Here is a 19,106-nt window from a genome sequence, read left to right as displayed (position 1 = left end):
GTGCCCCGTACCTCTTCTTCAGATGGTCTGCATGACAAAAGCGTACCCTACCGTCAACGAAAACCTCATACGTGACAGGACTGATGGTGGTCTTCACCCGTCCTGGCAACCATGCCAGCTTCTCTCCCCGAACACTGCGTACCCAAACCTCGTCGTCTGTTACAAGGTGTCTTGGCTGTCGTCCGGCTGCTGCTGAACCTTCCAGACGGGCAGTCTGTTGATTCTGCATTTTATCGTTCAGAGAAGGCTTTAACAGACTTAATCGGGTGCGTGGTTTTCGCATCAAAAACAACTCCGCTGGCGTTACTCCTGTGGTTGATGATGGAGTGTTCCGAAATGAAAACAAGAAATTGTCCAATTTGTGCTGCAATGAGAGCGAAGCCCCCTCGGGTGCAGTCACATATTTCCTCAACGCTCTTTTTACTTCTTGTACCATTCTCTCCGCCAACCCATTTGACTGCGGATGATATGGGGGGGTCAGCGTATGGTGAATGCCATTCTTCGTCATGAACGACTTGAATTCTCCTGATGCAAATTGTGGCCCATTATCTGACACTATCTGTTCCGGCAGGCCATATGCACTGAACAATGTTCTGAGCTTCCCAATTGTTGCTTCTGCTGTTGTTGATTGCATGATAATGGCCTCCACCCACTTGGAATGGGCATCCACCACCACCAATAGGTCTTTATCTCTAACTAACGCAAAATCTATGTGTACTCGTTGCCATTTCCGAGTTGGCCATGGCCACTGCTGCAAGGGAACCTTCGGTGCTGCTGGTCGGACACTCTGGCAACAGTGACACGCTGCTACCATTTCCTCAATTTGGCTGTCCAACCCAGGCCACCACACGTAGCTTCGTGCCAGCATCTTCATACGCGTCGTTCCTGGATGTTGCTCGTGTAGAAGACCTAGCACTGCCTTGCAAAGTGCCGTTGGTATAACGATCCTATGTCCCCAAAGGACACAATCCTCCTCCACTGTCAGTTCCTCCCGTTTCCGGAAGTACACTTCCAGTTCTGCCGTCTTGTTCTGGGTGGGCCACCCATACAGGATGAAATCCTTGACCTTTGCCAACACCGGATCTCTATTTGTTTCCTGACTAATATCCTTTGGTCCTATTGGTTTGTCACGTACTGGTGACACATAGTTAACCATGGTCGTAAACTGGGTCACTGGTACGGTTCTGTATTCGTCCGTCTCAAGCGTCTCACTATCCTTCACGGGTAATCGAGACAGAGCATCTACATGCGGCAACTGCTTGCCTGGCTTATATCTGATTTCGTAATCATAAGCCGACAGTAGTACTGCCCACCTCTGTAACCTAGCCGCCGCCATCGCGGGTACTCCCCTTTTCTCACCAAATATAGCAGTGAGTGGCTGGTGGTCCGTTTCGAGAATGAATTTACGGCCGTACAAATAATCGTGAAACTTCTTCACCCCATGTACGAGAGCAAGGGCTTCTCGATCTAATTGGGAATAATTTTTCTCTGCTGCCGACAAGGTTTTGGATACAAAACCAATGGGATGCTCGTCACCTTTTGTATCTACCTGGGACAATACGGCCCCTACACCAGTTGGTGAAGCGTCACATGTCAACACCAAGTTTTGTGCTGGGTCATAGTGCGCGAGCATACTTGATTGTAACAGCCAGCCCTTGCTGTCATGGAACAGGCGGCTCCTCTCCGAAGTCCATTCCCAAGTAACATTCTGCTTCAGTAGTTCATATAACGCTCCCAGGCGACTGGACAACTGTGGTAAGAACCGGCCATAATAATTTAACAGACCACAATACGCTCGGAGCTCACTCTTGTTGGTCGGTTCCGGTGCGTCCTTGATCGCTGCAAGAAGTTTATCTGTCGGTTTCATCCCTGCCCGACTAACTACTCTTCCTAGATAGTTAACCTCTGCTTCTAAGAACTTACATTTTGGCACATTAATTCTCACCCCATGTTTGCGCAGCTGCCCCAACACCCATTCCAACCTCTGCTGCGCCAACTCCATAGTCGGGCCGGACACCAACACGTCATCCAAATAGGTCACTACTCCATCCATTCCACCTACTATCTGCTCAATCACTGATTGAAATATTGCCGGGGCTGAGGATAGTCCAAACTGTAATCTCTTGAACCGATACAACCCTTTATGAGTGTTCACCGTCAACAATGGCTGTGATTCCTCTGCCACTTCCAACTGTTGGTAAGCCGTGGACAGGTCAATCACTGAGAATATTGCTTGTCCCGCTAAGGATGCAAATATGTCATCCGGTTTTGGTAGTGGGTAGTAATCCTTGTCAAGCACAGGATTTAACGTCACCTTAAAATCCCCACACAGTCTCACCTCCCCGTTAGCTTTCCTTACACACACTAATGGTGTCGCCCATTCACTTTTCATCACTGGATATATCACACCTTGCTTTTCCAGCCGTACCAGTTCGGCTTCCACCTGGGGCCTCAAGGCAAAGGGAACTGACCTGGCCTTGCAGAACTTTGGCGTAGCTCCCGGCTTCAAATGGAGCGATGCTGTATGACCCTTAATTGTGCCTACTCCTTTTCCAAACACTTCTGCGTACTTGTGTGTTAGCTGGCTGACTATTCTCTTCCTCTCAAGGTCTATCACCTCTACCTTCCAAATGGAACGCCAGTCCATCTTTAATCGTTCCAACCAGTTCCGCCCTATTAAAGCTGGCATATCAACCCCTACTTGCTTCACCACTAACAATGGTAGCCGCATTACCTGCTGGTTGTACGCTACTTCAACAAACACCTGCCCCAGTACTGGCAACGTTTGACCTCCATATGCATTCAACTGAACTGTTGCGGGTACATACTTGAGGTGGTGTAGGTACCGTTGATACATCTTTTCCGGTATTACACTAACTGCAGCGCCAGTATCTAGTTCCATTATCAGCGGCTTACCTTCTATCTTGAGTTCCACTCGATACCCTTTTACACCTGTCCCCATCTGCATATTATACATAGAGTATATAGGGTACTCACCACCTGCCAATTCAACACCATCAGCCTCCACCGCATACTCGTTCCTCTCCCCAGACGTTACCTGATGCACCGGTCGAAATTCTGGGGGAGGTTGTTTCCTGTGCCCGCTTTTTGTGTTACACTGTCTTGCTAAGTGACCCACTCGCGCACAGTTGTAACACGTAGCCCCTTTATATGGACACACATTAGCTCCATGTCCATCCTTTCCACAACGAAAACACTTGCTCTGTTGGCTACTTCCCCTCTCCTTCCGCCTGTCCGAGAGACTTAACCTTGCTATCTCGCCTGCTGCCCGGTGACCGAATTCCGTAGCATTCTTTTGACAGTCCGCTTGTTCCAGTCGAATGGCCAGTTCATAAGCTTCCTCGAACGACAAGTCTTCCGCCAATAACCGCTGTCGAATGCGTTCGTCAGCGCTTCCGACTACCAACTTATCCCGAAGAGCTTCCGCTAAGAATGTGCCGAATTTGCAGGTCGTGGCCAAATGCTTGATCGCCACCACGAATTCGGCTACTGATTCTCCACTTTTCTGTACCCTGCTATAAAACGCATAACGCTCAGCCACCACAATCTTCCTTGGTGTGTAGTGTTCCACCAACACCTTAATCAACTCGTCGTATGACTTTGTATCTACTCCTTCTGGCGACACTAAATCGCTTAACACCGACAATATTTTTGGCCCGATCACCGTAATTAACACTGAAACTTTGTTCTCTTCCTTAATCTGGTTTGCCTTGAAGTAATGCTTTAACCTCAAAGCATATGATGCGATCGCTTCCTCTTGTGGGCTAAACTCTCCTACTCTTCCAATCGCCGCCATTCCCTTAACCACTTCGATTTACTTGTATTAATTTTGTTACTAGCATCCCGTACTCGTCGCCAGTGTAATACTACCGCGTATTATTAACATAATACTTTATTAAGCACATAATTGCAGTACACGTGGCCGTGCCACCATTACATAGCACAAAACCTCGTACATACATAACAACACCAGTGTTGCCAACAGTAGCACCCTAAAGTCCGGTCACCACAATTATGAATTGGAATTATATAGGTACTTAATTATTTGTATACTTAGTAAATCTATCTTGACAATTATTATTTGAATAGGTGATTTTTTTGATGAATTTTGGAAATTTTTCCGAATTTCTAGGTCAATAAACACAAATTTTTAAGATGGCTGTCATATCAGCTTACTGGATGCTGGTCTATGAGGAGCTTAAGCCAATTTAGGATTTATAACATGATTTTTTAAATAAGTAATTTTTGTCTCAAATATTTGTTTTCATTGATAAATTATTGAATCAATTAATCATTAAATTAATGAGTGATTGTTTGATGAATTTTGGAATTTTTCCCGAATATCTAGCCAAATAAATACTGATTTCCAAGATGGTGTCCAGATTTCAAGTTGGCGGGTGTGCTAGCACTTAATAATTACTGCACTCTATTGGGTGAAAATTAAACTAATATGGCAGCAGCACACTCTAGCAGACTCAAACCAGAAGGCGGTATCCAGCAGATGAAAACAAGATGGCGGAATGACATCATACTAGCCGGCGATATGTATACCTTTTCATTAGTGGTGGGAGGTGAGTCTACCAGTGGCTTCTGTGGAGAAAGGATCGGTCACCAATTTTATTTTGCCCTCACCGGATTCGAACCGATGACTCACAGCTCCACGAAATAAGTGCCTTTTTAAATATATTTTTTAATTTGCTAATTTTTTATAAATTTTAAATATTTTCTGATAATAATTGCAGATTTTCAAGATGGTTACCATAACGAAAATAGCTACAGTGATGTTATAATTCGAAATATAAGAAAGTTCTAGAAAACAAAATGGTGGGAAAACCAAATAATGGAATCCAATATGGCTGATCCAAGATGGCCATCGGGGTCAAGGTCATCCAAGATGGCGTTGACAATCCAGAATCCACAGCCTGAAGCCTGGGCTCGGAGGAACTATTATATATTACTGACGATTGTCCCTTCTCCTTTTATGCCAAATAATAAGAGTTATTTATAAAACAATCGTAAAGTTATTCATTTGAAATAACTGTGGTTAACACTGATTTTTCATACTTTTTTATTGCCAGGAAAACAATGTGGTTTTAAATTAGATGATTTTACGTTAGCGATAAGTTTTGTAGTTGTAGAACTATGTTCAAGTAAACATCACCCAGAAGCCTAGTGTTCCATTTTACTGTCTTACTTGCAATAAATCAGATGTTAAGATCCAACTTCAAATACATAAACCGATACCAGTTTTGGGAAGCATTTTATCTATTACAAAGTTATCCCTAAGCCAAAATTGTATTGCAAAAGTAATATTTTTGACTAAAGCCATGATTTCCAGAAACAATTCTGTTCAAGAATATAAACAAGGAAAACCATTACGAACTGCTAAACAATACTAATAAAAACTTTTATTTTTGAAGGGCTTTAACATAAAATACACGAACTGGAATGCACCAGCATGCTGACAGCTGCGGAAGCTAACATGCTGATGTGAGGAAGCAGTTGTCCGGAGGTGCTGGCCGATGGCGCTGTGGTCGTACTCGAGGCGGGAGAAGCCTCCTCGGCCAGCCACACTACTATGGTCGCGCCGTGGGTGTCTAGCCACGCCAGGTTCTCGTCCACCGTCTCCAGGGCGTTCCTCGACGGCAGCGCCGCACTCCCGAGTCCGGCCTCGTTGGTCTCGATGAAGCTTCTCAGCTGTACATAGGGTGGCCTCGTTTGCATTTTCACATGGCTAGCCAACCTGGAACTTAAACTTCGACTATGGTTGTGTTAATGAATCTTAAGTACCTAATTTTGATATTATAATTGAGTGGGTAAATGGCTTTAATATGGAAATAAAGTTTGAATATTAATTTACTAAATAATTCTTTGGCTTTAAAATAAAGAAATTTAATTTTTAAAAGTGACTTAATTAATAATTAATTTAAAAAACCTACTAACTTAGCTTGTGTGTGTGTGAGAGAGAGGAGTTAAAAAGTTGATTACAACTGAACGGGTCAAGACACATCTACAGGTAAAATAATTGTGCACTACTCTCATGTGTGTGGTTGCAACCAGGGACATATGCAACAGAGGGGGGGAACGGGTGATATCCCAATCCCCCGAAATAAAATATTCCATCTGTATCACAAAAAAAGGAAAGAATTTAAAAAGTAAACCGCAGGTAAAGTGGTTCTATCCCCCCCCTCCCCGAATGAAATTTTGAGATGCTACTGGTTGCAGCACATACTCAAGTCTACCTTCCACTAACTTACTTTCTCTGCTTGCTGCTGCGTGGAGATCCTGGCCGCGATGCCCACTATGATGTTACCGACGGAGCTCATGGCCCCGTAGCTGGGAACACGCCACGAAACACAAGACCACTACAGTGACTCTTGTGGATTTGAAGGAACACATGCTTGCACACAGAAAGACTTACATGCAACCCACACCAAATACTAACGTTGGTTCTAAACCACCTTGATATATGCTCATCGCTTTCTGAGGTAGGACAATTGATCCTAGTCTCGCCACGTGAGGTACAACCTTCAGAGTGACCAGGGGCGCAACAACAGGGGGGAAGGGTATTTTACACCCCCCTTCGGAAACCTTGAAGTGGGGGCAAACAGGGGCAAAGAAATTGCTGTGTAATCAATTTTTAGATAATAAAACTGCTTAAATAGTACCATTTTCCACCTTGAAATACAAATTTTCTCGGGGGAGGACCCTCGGACCCCCCCCCCTTCAATAGGGGGGATTGATGATTCTTTATAAATAGAAATATTGCCCCCCTTTTAGAAATTTAGTTATTGCGCCCCTGATGTTGACCACAGATACTTAACATCTTTGTCCACACCCACCGTGAACCAATAAACGAATATGAGGAGTGATGGGTTTTGACGGGGGGAAGAGACAACGCTTTATGGTGGGACCAATGATTGCCCTTCACCCCTGAGAAATCAGAATAGCATATGTCATATCGAGCAGCAAAAGTTTAGAAATGGATGGGAAATGTTAAAGTGAGCCTTGTAAATCAACCCGTCAACAGCAATAACCAGCATATTCCCCACTTGAATTATCTCAGCGAGAGCAAGTTTTTAATGACTTTTTCGCATATTGAGGCCCTGCATATAAGTTCAAAGATGGGAAAATTTTATAAATTTTCACTGAAGAATAAAGAAAATCAACAAATTTTTTATATATTTTAATACTTTTAGTGGTGCCACATTGTACGATTATGAACAGAGGCTGAATGTGACGGCCCCTTCAAGAATATGTGTAGCGGGCTCCGAACCACTAAGTACTGACAATGTGGGGTCCTTGCATCCCTCGTCACAGAAGCATGTCACCCATTATGACAGTTACTTAGGTCAGCGTTCAACAAGACGTTTGCCCAAATCATCGCTTGTGAGAGCACGTAAGTAGTGAGTGCTGCGAACGACCCACCCTGGTCGGCTGCACACTCACAACTCGGAGATCCTCTCGTAGTTGTCGACGAGGAAGTCCAGAGCGAGGTCCACGCCGGCGGCGTTGCTGTAGACGGCGGCGAACACGCTCGCTGCGTCCTGCTTCCGTATCCCTGAGTCCTCTGTAATGGACATCTGCAGGTACCTGTCGCGGAGGGAGTGGGAGGTCAGCGAGTATACTTTCGAGCTGGACAGGAACCTGTTAGCTTGTTTCAACGCTGAACAGAACTGTCAACATCATCTGGGCACAGAGGGCCAGCTCCACATATTATAACACTTTACTGCCGTGTTTTAATGCAGAATGTGATATAATATATTTAATTAACACATACAACACTACATTAAACTGTGTAGCGTTTACTGCATCACAGTATAAAATTAAATTATAACAAATGGTTCACAGGCTTCCATGAACTATGCTTGTGAGCTATAGTTGTATCAATACTGAAGAATGATTGGCTGTTGGTTTGGCTAACATTGCAGTCGCTACTTTCAGGGAAGGTGGTTTCCTACAGCATGACACAACATGTTAGCATGTAAGATCTAGGATGCTGGCTCAAGAAGAGACTGACGTCATACCTCCTGTGGCAGTAAAGCCTAGTCCCCACCCGGCCAGTAGCAGCCCCCCGCTGGCGGAATGCACCCGTCCGCAAGGCGAACTGAGTCACGGGTAAAACCCAGTGTGTACATGCAAATAGCATTCTCCTGTGTTCTGGCCATCCTGATATGTTTTTTATGATTCCCCAAAACCACTCCAGAATAATGCAGGGATAGTTTCCGGCTATAGGCACGCCATTGTGTGTTACTTTCTCCAACGATCTTCTTGTTGACGAGATTTTAAGATGAAATAAAAAAAACATGGCCTCCTTGAAGGAAAAAGAGCGAAAGCATATAAAGTCCATTCCAAACAATCTGAACACTTTTAAATTCTTACTAAGTACCTACTCTCTTTAAGTGTAAACTATTTGTCCTCATTTGTTAGTTGAAGAAGGTATAAGTAATACAGGTTACATTCAAGTTGAATTTTGTGTCGTAAGGCGGAATTACAATAGTCTGTCACCTCTGTCCGTCATCCGTCTATTCATCAATTTTTCACAAATCTAGCCAAACCATTACAACTTGAAATCATCTGTCGGTCAGAATATTTTCCCAAATAAGTGATGTCAACAATCCATGTTTGCTATTGGATATTTATATAGATATTGTTTGCTATTTAAGTACATTTTATGTACATATTGTATTAGCATTTCCTCGGAAAATTCAGAGTCGCGATTAAATTGTTTCGAAATGAGATTTTAAGAACTGCAATGTTATTATACAAAACATTTGAACGACCGATTCGAACAACACAGGCCTGTATTGTGGCAAAAATTGACTGCTGGAGCCAAAACTATAGATATAATACATCCGTCAAAAGTTACAGCTTGCACAGATTTTGATGGACATAAGGATAAAATTTTTTTGGGTCATGTGACCAACGGACGGAGGCAATGGCCTGTTGTAATCACGCCTGTAGTTGAAAGAGAGGATTGTCAGAAGATGGCCAGAATGTGACGTTGTAGTTGTCACCTGGTGATGACGGCCTGGTCAGCGGAGCAGCCCAGGGCTCCCAGCAGCGCCACCTGCTCGGAGCTGACGTCAGAGGCGTTGTAGCGCGCCCACAGGAAGTCCCACTCCGTGGCGCTGCCCTTCCTCAGAGCCGTGCAGTACACCGTGCTGGCCACGTCCGCCGCGACCCTGCAGTGCACACTCTCTCTATCACCACATCTCTGGCCAGTCCGTGCAGCGGCGATACTCCTCACGCATGAGCGGTGTCTCTCAGGGCCGTGCAGTACACCGTGCTGGCCACGTCCGCCGCGACCCTGCAGTGCACACTCTCTCTATCACCACATCTCTGGCCAGTCCATGCAGCGGCGATACTCCTCACGCATGAGCGGTGTCTCTCAGGGCCGTGCAGTACACCGTGCTGGCCACGTCCGCCGCGACCCTGCAGTGCACACTCTCTCTATCACCACATCTCTGGCCAGTCCGTGCAGGGGCGATACTCCTCACACACGCGCTGTGTCTCTCAGGGCCGTGCAGTACACAGTGCTGGCTACATCCGCCGCGACCCTGCAGTGCACACTCTCTCTCTCACCACATCTCTGGCCAGTCCGTGCAGGGGCGATACTCCTCACACACCTGCTGTGTCTCTCAGGGCCGTGCAGTACACCGTGCCGGCCACGTCCGCCGCCACCCTGCAGTGCACACTCTCTCTCTCTCACCACATCTCTGGCCAGTCCGTGCAGGGGCGATACTCCTCACACACGCGCTGTGTCTCTCAGGGCCCTGCAGTACACCGTACTGGCCACGTCCGCCGCCACCCTGCAGTGCACACTCTCTCTCTCACCACATCTCTGGCCAGTCCGTGCAGAGGCCATACTCCTCTCAGGGGTGCCTGCCTCTACACTCCCAGAGAGACTTTTCGTGAAAGGAAATTTTTACTGTTACCACACTCTTACTTCATACATTTTCCATATCCCACATAATTTTTTTTTACTCTTCTTTCTGATAGAATATCAATAAATTTAATATACACTGAAAAATTACATACTAGCAGACATGACTATAACATGGTTTTCTGCACAAACACATTTTGCACTGGTAGTCTATCATTTCCACCACTAAATAAGCAGTTCTACCAGTCTGAAAGATTGCCCTTTTTCGTGTTATCAAATTTTCATAAGACTCATTATCGACTGTGACTGTAGGTATTTGACTTGCTTCAAACACACTTTTTTTTAACCAATACTTTAATTAAAAATAATCTGATAGTGATTATTAACTCCAAACGAATATATAATTCAAATAAAGCCCTTTTTTTTTTAAAAACTGACAATTAATCATAGTATGAATGAAAGCATGGTACAAATGACTGTTATTTTTGTAACTAAGTAATTGTCGATCTCCTGTGTTTTTCGGTTTTTATGGCATATTTTCACATCACTGAGGTTTTCCTGTTTTCCAAATTTTATCCTATCTGCAAGAACTCTGTGCTACTGTGGTATATTTGGCCTACACTGATTGTTTTAGTGCAGCATTTAGCATAGGCATGTGTGGTTGTTACATATAATTAGTTTTGCAACCATGACAAAATATAATTTTTTTACAAGAAAAAAAATTTAAAAACCAATAAAAAAAGCTTTACTTGTTTGAACTAAAAATAAAAAAAATTCATATTTAAATGTAAGTAATTTGTTCAACAGTGACAGAATTAACTATAACTCTGTATTACGAAATTATTTTATACATAAGCTTAAAATAAGAATCTAGTAATAAGCAAAACAATTAATTTTAATGAAAAAAGAGTGGGGTGCTCTCTTCTTTCATTATCATAATTACCTTGTCCTAAAGTATAGACATTAGTGGTAGAACATTTATTTTAAGGCAACTGATATCAAGCACCCCACATGCTGTGCTAGGTGGCCAGACAGATCAGTCTATTTCGTGATGTCCGAGAGATTTATTATCTGCGCATGCGCGAAGTCAGCCACGTTTGGAAAAATAGCCGAGAAGCAAACACCCGCCAGGATTGCCAACATAGCAAACACAGCTCGGTGAGTCCAGCGACACCGGAGATGCAGCTGGCTGTGTTTTACTCACGCCACGAACATCACGAAAATAGCGAGCATAACATTGTGGTCTGTGTGGCAGAAGCTCAGTTGTAGGTTACTCACGTGGTGTTCTCGTCTGCCATGAGGCCGGAGAAGATGCCGGTGGCCCTGGCGACGCAGTCTCCGTGGTCCAGCTCGCACGCCAGCGAGAGCACGCTCCTCCTCAGGAGCTTGGTGGCGTGGCTGTCCGTGGTCCTCACTTCGAAGCCCAGCGAGTCGTACGCGGGGCCGAGCAGTTTCAGCACGTAGGCCTGCACAGGGAGACACGCGGCGGTCACGACCGGGCATGTGTCCGGGTACTCAGGGACGTCCCTGCATCTCTCAGCGGATGCATAGTATCCGAATACTTTTACTGCTAGCACCACAATTTGACGGGAAGCCTTCTTTTCACACACGAGAGACCCAAACGCACGATCGTGCATCTTCGTTTTTTTTTCATTGTAAATAAATATGGCGGTGTTGATAAAAGGATACTAATGGTCAATTAGGTTAGGTTAGCTACATTATAAATACTTTAAAACATTTTGGACGGTTGATTTGGTTAGGATAGCTACATTAAAGATAAGGGGAAAAAAAAGCGAGCATGAACTTGGGGGAACTTCGGGAGTGGCTCTCTCGTCTGTGGAATGAAGGCTTCGCTCACCTGGAAGAGGCGGTAGTCCTCGGCCGGCGCGCCCTGCAGCCGGCCGTCCAGGAAGCGCAGGGCCCAGACCGCGGAGTTCCAGGGCACGTAGTCCGTCTCCTGCTCCAGGCAGCGCAGCAGCTCGAGGGCCGCGGGGTAGCCGAGTCTCCCGGAGCGCGCCAGGGCGAGGGCATCATCCAGCAGCTGGGCGCGGCTCACCGGGGGGACCCGCCCCGCGCCGGGCCCCGCCAGCTGCGCCGCCAGCAGCCGCCAGTTGCGCTCGTCGTAGTTCACCCGGTAGAAGCCTGCACGCACCACCACGGACCATCGCTGCAGTCGAGCACCGTCACACGGCACACTCGAGCGCGAGACACTTTCTAGTCATTTGCACTCCACGCCGCTAGATGCCACTGGTTATACGCACTTACAAATGTAGTTACACTCCATCGATGCGCGTAAAGGTTGCTCATATTTTGAGGAAAGAGCAGTGACATAGGTTGGAAGAGGCTAATCCTCCCCCCCTCCAATAACTGAAGTCCTGTGCACACCTATGAAGGTATGGAGGCACACACTGATTTCCCTCCCAATAATAAGACATCTGGAGGGTACTAGGTACAGAATGTTGGTACTGTCCCAACAATAATTAAAGACCTGAAGGTTTGAGGTATCGGAATTTTCGGTACTATCCCAACAGAAAGAGATCTGGAAGGCAATTGGTACAGAGTTTTCGTACTATCCAAATAGTCAGAGATATTAAGGGTATTAGGTACAGAATGTTGGTACTATTCCCAACAGTAAGAGATCTGGAGGATGTTAAGTACAGAATATTGGTACTGTCCCAATAGTAAAATATCTGTAGGGCATTAGGTACAGAATGTTGGTACTGTCACAATAGTAAGAGATATTAAGGGTATTAGGTACGGAATGTTTGTAGTTCTGCGCTCGGCCACGCACCAGTCTGCTGGACATTGAAGAGGACCCAGTCTTCGCTTGAAGCCACACTCTGCAGGACTAGCTCGTCCTGGGTCGGCCCTAGCCACGCGGTGGGGACAGTCGTCTGGAAGTCAGCCTTGTCCCCTGACGTGTAGCTGAGAGGCACCCACCACTTGTAGCTGTGCTGGTCCGAGCCACGCTTCAGCAGGAAGCGCTCCTGCGATCAGACCCGTCCGCCGGTTACCATCCTCCGTGGTTCTTATCTAACTATTGGATGTAAAATATCCTCATACATTATGTATTTTGCCCCTGAAGTGGCTGTGTCATGAATGAAAACCTGACCTGCTTTACGGAAGCGGTGCCTGCCTCGTAGTCCCTGGTCACCGTGACCACGGGGTATCCTTTCTGGTTGGTCCACGTATCCATGACTTCTTTCACGTTTATGTACGCAGTGTCGGACTCGTTTAGTTGAGCTTGCAGCGACGCATAGAGCTGGTCAGGCTCAGAGACATCATAGGCTCTGCAAAACATCATTCCTTAAGTGTTTAAGTCTGTGTACCTGGTTGCTAAATGATGAACAAAGCAGACAAATACAGCTTTTACATTTTTAACTGATCAATTACTTCTAAGCTGTTCCTCATACCCAATAACATTTACAACACTGTTAATCTAAACAGAAATACAATTTTCAATTTTTGGTCTAATAGGAGTACTTTTTTGAGAGTTTTCAACTTATATTTATGGATATGAAATTGTCATTCAGGAATTTTGAATGTTCTCTGTGCACATTTAGCACATATATATGTGCATTTATACCCAACACAATTATTTTACCAAACTTTTAATCACACAGAAGCGATCCATGAATGAAAACATGCCAGTGGACTGCCTTGCATTTCTTTGAAGTTGGTATCTTATGTAAGTGCCAACATCATGTTAAGCATTTGCATCTAATGGAAGCACCAACTTCATATTTAATGTTATTGTGCTGGTATAACTCAGACACATAACAATCTTTATTCCTAGCTAAATACCTATTATTGGAATCACCTTATTGTACAAATCACAAGAAGCAAAGTGATCAGGAGTGGTCAGCCTGGAATCTTGTTACACTCACTGCTATCTCGGTGGGATTTGACTGTGGCATGTCCAGGGCAGACTTGGCAATAAATTTCTGCAGAGTTTTTTTTTTTTTTTCACTCACTGCATTCCACACAGCGAAACAAGACACATTTAATTTTATCACTCTGCCTTGTGCAATATGAAGATGATAAGCCAAGGAAGTTTTTTATATGGACAATTCTCATACTGGCCGAGAAATTAACCACGGACATTTGGCTTATTTTCTGTCCAACATAATGACTGTATACATTTCAATATAAAAGTTCATTTTAAACTCACCGATTATTGAGGTATCGCTTGAGACCGTTTTGGAAAACGTCAGTAGTAATAAAATGTTCCATCATCCGAATGACAGAGCCAGCTGAAAGAATATTCAACATGCAATCATTTTTATTTTTTATTTTTAGGTGAAACATTTTCTCACAAGCAGATATAATCTATTGCATGGGCCAGTAGATGCCTGTGTTTATGAAAATGTAAAGAGAATATGCAGATTTGATGAATATTAATCTTGGGTGCAAAAAAGTAATTTAAGACCACAGGGTAATATTAAATTAAGATCTCTAAACTCTGAAGGTGTGATAGGAGAGCCTAAAGATAGGCCAGGAAGACAGAGTGCTAAGAATTCTAGACTTGTATTAAAAAGTGTCTGTATTTTGATCCCAAACAAATAAACCCCGTTTGGGTTTTCGATGGTTCCTGAAATCCTTCTCTGCGAAACTGGGATGGTCCCTCATGACAGGCCACGATCTGTCTCTTCTATAACCATTCTATCATAATCTTGATGAAAACGAGATGGAGAGGTTGACAACCCTAATTTTTCTCTGGTTCTTAGAAGAAGAGACCAAGTGGATGTGGCAGGCGAATGATGGGTTCTCTCGACACTGCTATTTTCCCCACAAGAGAATTCAATCATAGCTCCATTTAAGAGCTTCAATCTGTTACATATTTTGAGGATGCAGGCAATTCAGAAATCCAAGTTTGCAGTATTGAATTCAGTTCGTCACTCGAACCGTTCAGGTGTTTGCGTCACCTTTATCGTAGGTGATGGTGTCGAAGACGGAGCTTATCTCCGTGGGCGTCGCGACCTCGTAGTTCATGGGGCGGGAGCTGTCGAGCGCGTCGAAGGCCAGGGCGTTCTGGAGGACCTGCACCACGAACTGATCCTCCAGGCGCCAGTCCGTCATCACCTGCCGACACAACCACCTCTTCTGGAGTCCGCGCGAGTCAATCGCCATTGGCTGGGGTTACACCAGCAGGCAAACCTGAGGAGGCAAAGCACGTTTCTCGACCTCCCTTTCCGCCTCCCACCATTCCTGACACTTACATTCATCTTTAATTGTTGCAAGCTTACTATAATGCAGGGCTGTGAAATGATAGACAACATTGTTCACGGTAGTATTTACTGGGCACCATATCTCTGCGTGCATGGTCACACGCAGAGCCTACAAGAACACTCCCGTCGCGAGCTCTGCCGCTCCCGCTTCACGGCACACCTCTCTCCGCTACCCTTCAAAACCGTTTTCAATCCTCCCCTGCCATGACCCTCTCCTGCCAGTACAGTCTGTCCATCACCATTATTGATACACAACATCAAACATTAATGTTAATAAAGGAGAGAGTTTGTCTGTAGCTCGCGTAGCGCCAAGACGGCAAGTCCTAGAGCTGCGAAATTCGGCACGAGGATTCTTCAGATAGGATAAAAAGGGGGGTAGAGGGGAATGGTTTTATTTGCACCTCGGAGAAAATTTTTTCAAAATTCGTCTTGATTCTTCTTTTAAATAATAATTATTATTCTGAGGTTTTCGACCATGATCTCTAGGGCAATGGCCGAAGTATTGTTAATGATGCTTTTCTCTCTCCCCATGGTTTATATTTCTTCCCCTTTTAAATATATATATTTTTTAAAATCATGACTTGATTTTTAAAATTTGTTTTATTTTTCTTATTTCCATTCAAGATTCGGCTGTGGCGTACACTCGAGGAGGGGCATGTACGAGCAGTGTGCGAGTGTTCTGCCTGCAGACTGCTGTAGCGAAGCATTAGCTAGTATTGAATAAATACTTTCCCACGAGAAACTATTTCAGGTATGAGGAAACAAATGTTGCTATAATGACTATGGCACATGACCACGATGATTAATCAAGTGCAAAATTTTAAAATGACGTGTGGAAGTGAGAAGTAAACAGTAAGGTTTTAGAAATTTGATTCTCTTTATTTCCCTTTTAAGCGATACGTCTCAGATATGTAACATCATATCTGGAATTATTAATTGTAGTGATGGGAAATATACTTGAGGAAATAAATGTACGACTGTCTCCAACTTGGCAAAGTGTGCCAATGTCTCTGGCTCGGACGGGGCACTTCGGCCCCATGGGGGATGTGGGAGTTCGGGGCCAGTCCGAGCGAGGTCCCAGCGCACCCACCTTGGCGGCCACGAAGTACTCGCAGTAGGTGGCGAAGCCCTCGTTGAGCCAGGGGTAGGTCCACCAGGACATGGTGACCAGGTTGCCGAACCACTGGTGCGAGAACTCGTGCGCGATGATGGTGGCGATACTCTGCCTGTCGGCCGTGGTCGACGCCCGCTCGTCGAACAGCAGCCGTCTCTCCCTGAGCCACACTTGGGGCGTCAATACACTTCACAGGAAGTCACAACTATGGTCTGTGATCTTTTTTTTTTTTTTTAAATCTGGCTTCGTTAAAGCCTAGTGTAGTGACTAGCTCCAACAAATAGTTTTCCCTGCTAAGTTGTTTGCGATTAGTATTTAACTTAACCCTGGGAATGACTAGAACTGAACTTTCTGTAGAAACAGTATTGTGGTCTTTGAAAATCTTTTAATGCGTTATCTTTCAAGGCTCCTTTATGATCTCGTCGCTGTAATTCATGAATTCTTGCAGGTCAGTTAGGAGCCCATAGTAAAAGTGAAATGAACGTGTTTGAATCATGGGCATGAAATTAATTCGCGAAACCTTTTATCTTCTAATCTATGCACGACTTATCAAGAATGACCACGGCCATGCGGGGGTACCTGTAGGTGACGAGCCCCCAGTTCTCCATGGCGCCGAAGGAGAAGTCCGGCACTGCCAGCTGGTCCATCTTGGGCAGCTGGTAGGCGCTCCCCGCGAAGCGCTCCAGGGCCGTCAGCAGGGGCTGGCTGACGGAGAGGGCGTAGCGCGCCTGGAGCCTGGCCCCGGGCCGCACCCACACGCTCATGTTGCCCTCCGCCGAGCTCAGCTTCTCGAAGTCCGACACCGCGAAGGCCAGCAGGTAGGTGGACATGGCTGGCGTCTCCTCGTAGTGGTCCCACACCGTGGCGTTGTCGGCGCTGCAACACCGCAGCTCGTCTGCCGTCGCCAGGGATCGGGGAAGGATGCACATGGAGCATTAGCCGTCAGATGCGAAGCAGATTTTTTTTCCTCCATTAGTTTCTGATTTTCACATACCAATATGGCGGATGATTGTTTATATTTATTTTTATCATCTGTTCCAGCCTTATTTTATTAACGAATGTAGTTAAGCTTTTCGGAAGAAAATTAAATATGAGTTGACTTTTTCCTCCAATTTAACCTCCAATACAGGTACCAATGATATATTTGTAAACAAACGGCCACCATATTGGTACTTATAGCACATTGAAATCCCCCCTCCCTTTTGGATTCACCACCCCCGTCTGTAATCGGTCCTCATCTGTATATTTATCCAATATCTGGCTGTCGCCAGTCACAGACACGGGATTGTAAAGAGAACGTCTGCAACGAGACGATCAAGTCCAGCTGATTCCATCGAAGCAATCCCGTACTGTGTCTATTGTTCCTTGCCCTGAGGCATCAGACCTTCCTTCAGCTCTCCTGTCCTGGTTTTGATTGTTTTAGGTAAGAACAGATACACACACAAAATATCCTTGCACGTGAGATTTTAAATTTATTATTTGTTTTATATTTTATATAATGATAATGTGTTAATCCGAGAATATTTTCATATAGTATTTCCTGATAAGATATCATCTGGCGTTTTATATTTTCAGTGCTTCTGACATAGAAGTAAGGAAAATTTAATTATTTAAATATCTTAGCTGTAGATGAGAAAGCAGGAAGCATGGAACACGACGAAGAACACAGTACATTTAAGGGATAAAAACCATCAGGGAGGTAGATGCAACCCCTACATACAAATTACTACAGAGTTAAAAACAAGAGAGAAACAGTGCAAAATCTGACTAAATCATTAAATTTTAAAGGAGTTAAATATACTGACTTTTCCAGCATTCTTTAATTTTTTTTTTTACATATTAAAAACCTCCAATATTACCATAGGAAATAACCATTATACATTTTTGCACTACTTCTCAACACTGCTATACAAACAACATACTAATGGATTATTCAATGTCGTGACAAAACTGTTTAAACAGTAACTGTAACTACACACAAAGCACCGTTTCGTATGGGACCCAGTTTCACATGCCAACAAATACAATGGCTGGCAAAAAATAATTGGTATACTAGCCTTGCAACAAAACAAAGATTATACCAAAATTAAGAATGAGCTTTGGTCCAAAAATCTGATTTTAAATTTTCTGACCTGTAAAAAAAAGTATGCTTGGTCTCCACGTGCGTTAGAAGGGAAACTTAATAGGAAATTAAATTTTTAGGATACCTACTCTATTAGAAATACGCGTTGAAAACAGAACTTTATTTACTAGTGTCTGTCTACCTTCAATGGAATGAATGTGACATCGTCCGGGCCTGCGCCCCTTTTAAGTCCGATATGCCACCGCCCAAACACCACCCACCCTCCATTCAAACCTCCCGCCTACCCGTGCGTACGTGTGCGTGCGTGTGTGTTCGCCCGGCAAGAGGGGGCTGTCGAGTCAGTGCGCCGCACCCCTAAAACATAAGTAAATATAATTATGTTATTTGTTTTTATATTCCCTAAGTGCAACGTGACGGCAGATCGGCCGGGAGGGTTTTATGTACTTTTATTTTAAAATAATGTATTAAAATAGCATAGCGTTTCCGGACATTCCCGAGGAAACCCGAAGCCAGACAATAATTAAATTTAAATCTTAATAATTATAATATGTATTATTCTTTTCAAGTATTCATATATTGTCACATAATTTTTAATTCATTCTTGTCATGTTAATTTAGTTTCCCGTGGCACGAATTCGCAAATATCTTTTAACGGCAATTGTTTCGGCGGGAGGACGCCATGTTAGTCGAGCGAGCCATGACCTCAGCCCAGTCTTCCGCCATCAACGACCGAGAGCAGACGCATCAGCACTCCGGGGACCTCGCCGCTTGTTT

General features: G+C 44.6%; 1 protein-coding gene across 1 annotated transcript in view; it reads right to left on the bottom strand.

Annotated features, from left to right (window-relative positions):
- Positions 1-5,404: 5,404 nt before the first annotated feature.
- LOC134535398 (uncharacterized) overlaps positions 5,405-19,106 on the bottom strand; it is a 49,064-nt gene continuing 35,362 nt past the window's right edge. The window contains exons 18-29 of the mRNA XM_063374471.1: positions 16,829-17,125; positions 16,226-16,409; positions 14,833-14,989; positions 14,079-14,160; positions 13,020-13,197; positions 12,699-12,894; positions 11,766-12,049; positions 11,186-11,373; positions 9,039-9,206; positions 7,471-7,614; positions 6,279-6,357; positions 5,405-5,718 (exon numbers count right to left, since the gene is read on the bottom strand). Of these exons, the coding sequence (XP_063230541.1) occupies positions 5,446-5,718; positions 6,279-6,357; positions 7,471-7,614; positions 9,039-9,206; positions 11,186-11,373; positions 11,766-12,049; positions 12,699-12,894; positions 13,020-13,197; positions 14,079-14,160; positions 14,833-14,989; positions 16,226-16,409; positions 16,829-17,125 (2,230 nt within the window). The 3' untranslated portion in view covers positions 5,405-5,445. The remainder of the gene's footprint in view (positions 5,719-6,278; positions 6,358-7,470; positions 7,615-9,038; positions 9,207-11,185; positions 11,374-11,765; positions 12,050-12,698; positions 12,895-13,019; positions 13,198-14,078; positions 14,161-14,832; positions 14,990-16,225; positions 16,410-16,828; positions 17,126-19,106) is intronic.

Source organism: Bacillus rossius, chromosome 8, assembly GCF_032445375.1.
Source record: "Bacillus rossius redtenbacheri isolate Brsri chromosome 8, Brsri_v3, whole genome shotgun sequence".
Taxonomy (NCBI): Eukaryota; Metazoa; Arthropoda; class Insecta; order Phasmatodea; family Bacillidae; genus Bacillus; species Bacillus rossius.
The sequence above is the reverse complement of the archived record's forward strand: the minus strand, read 5'-3'. Positions and strand labels throughout refer to the sequence as shown.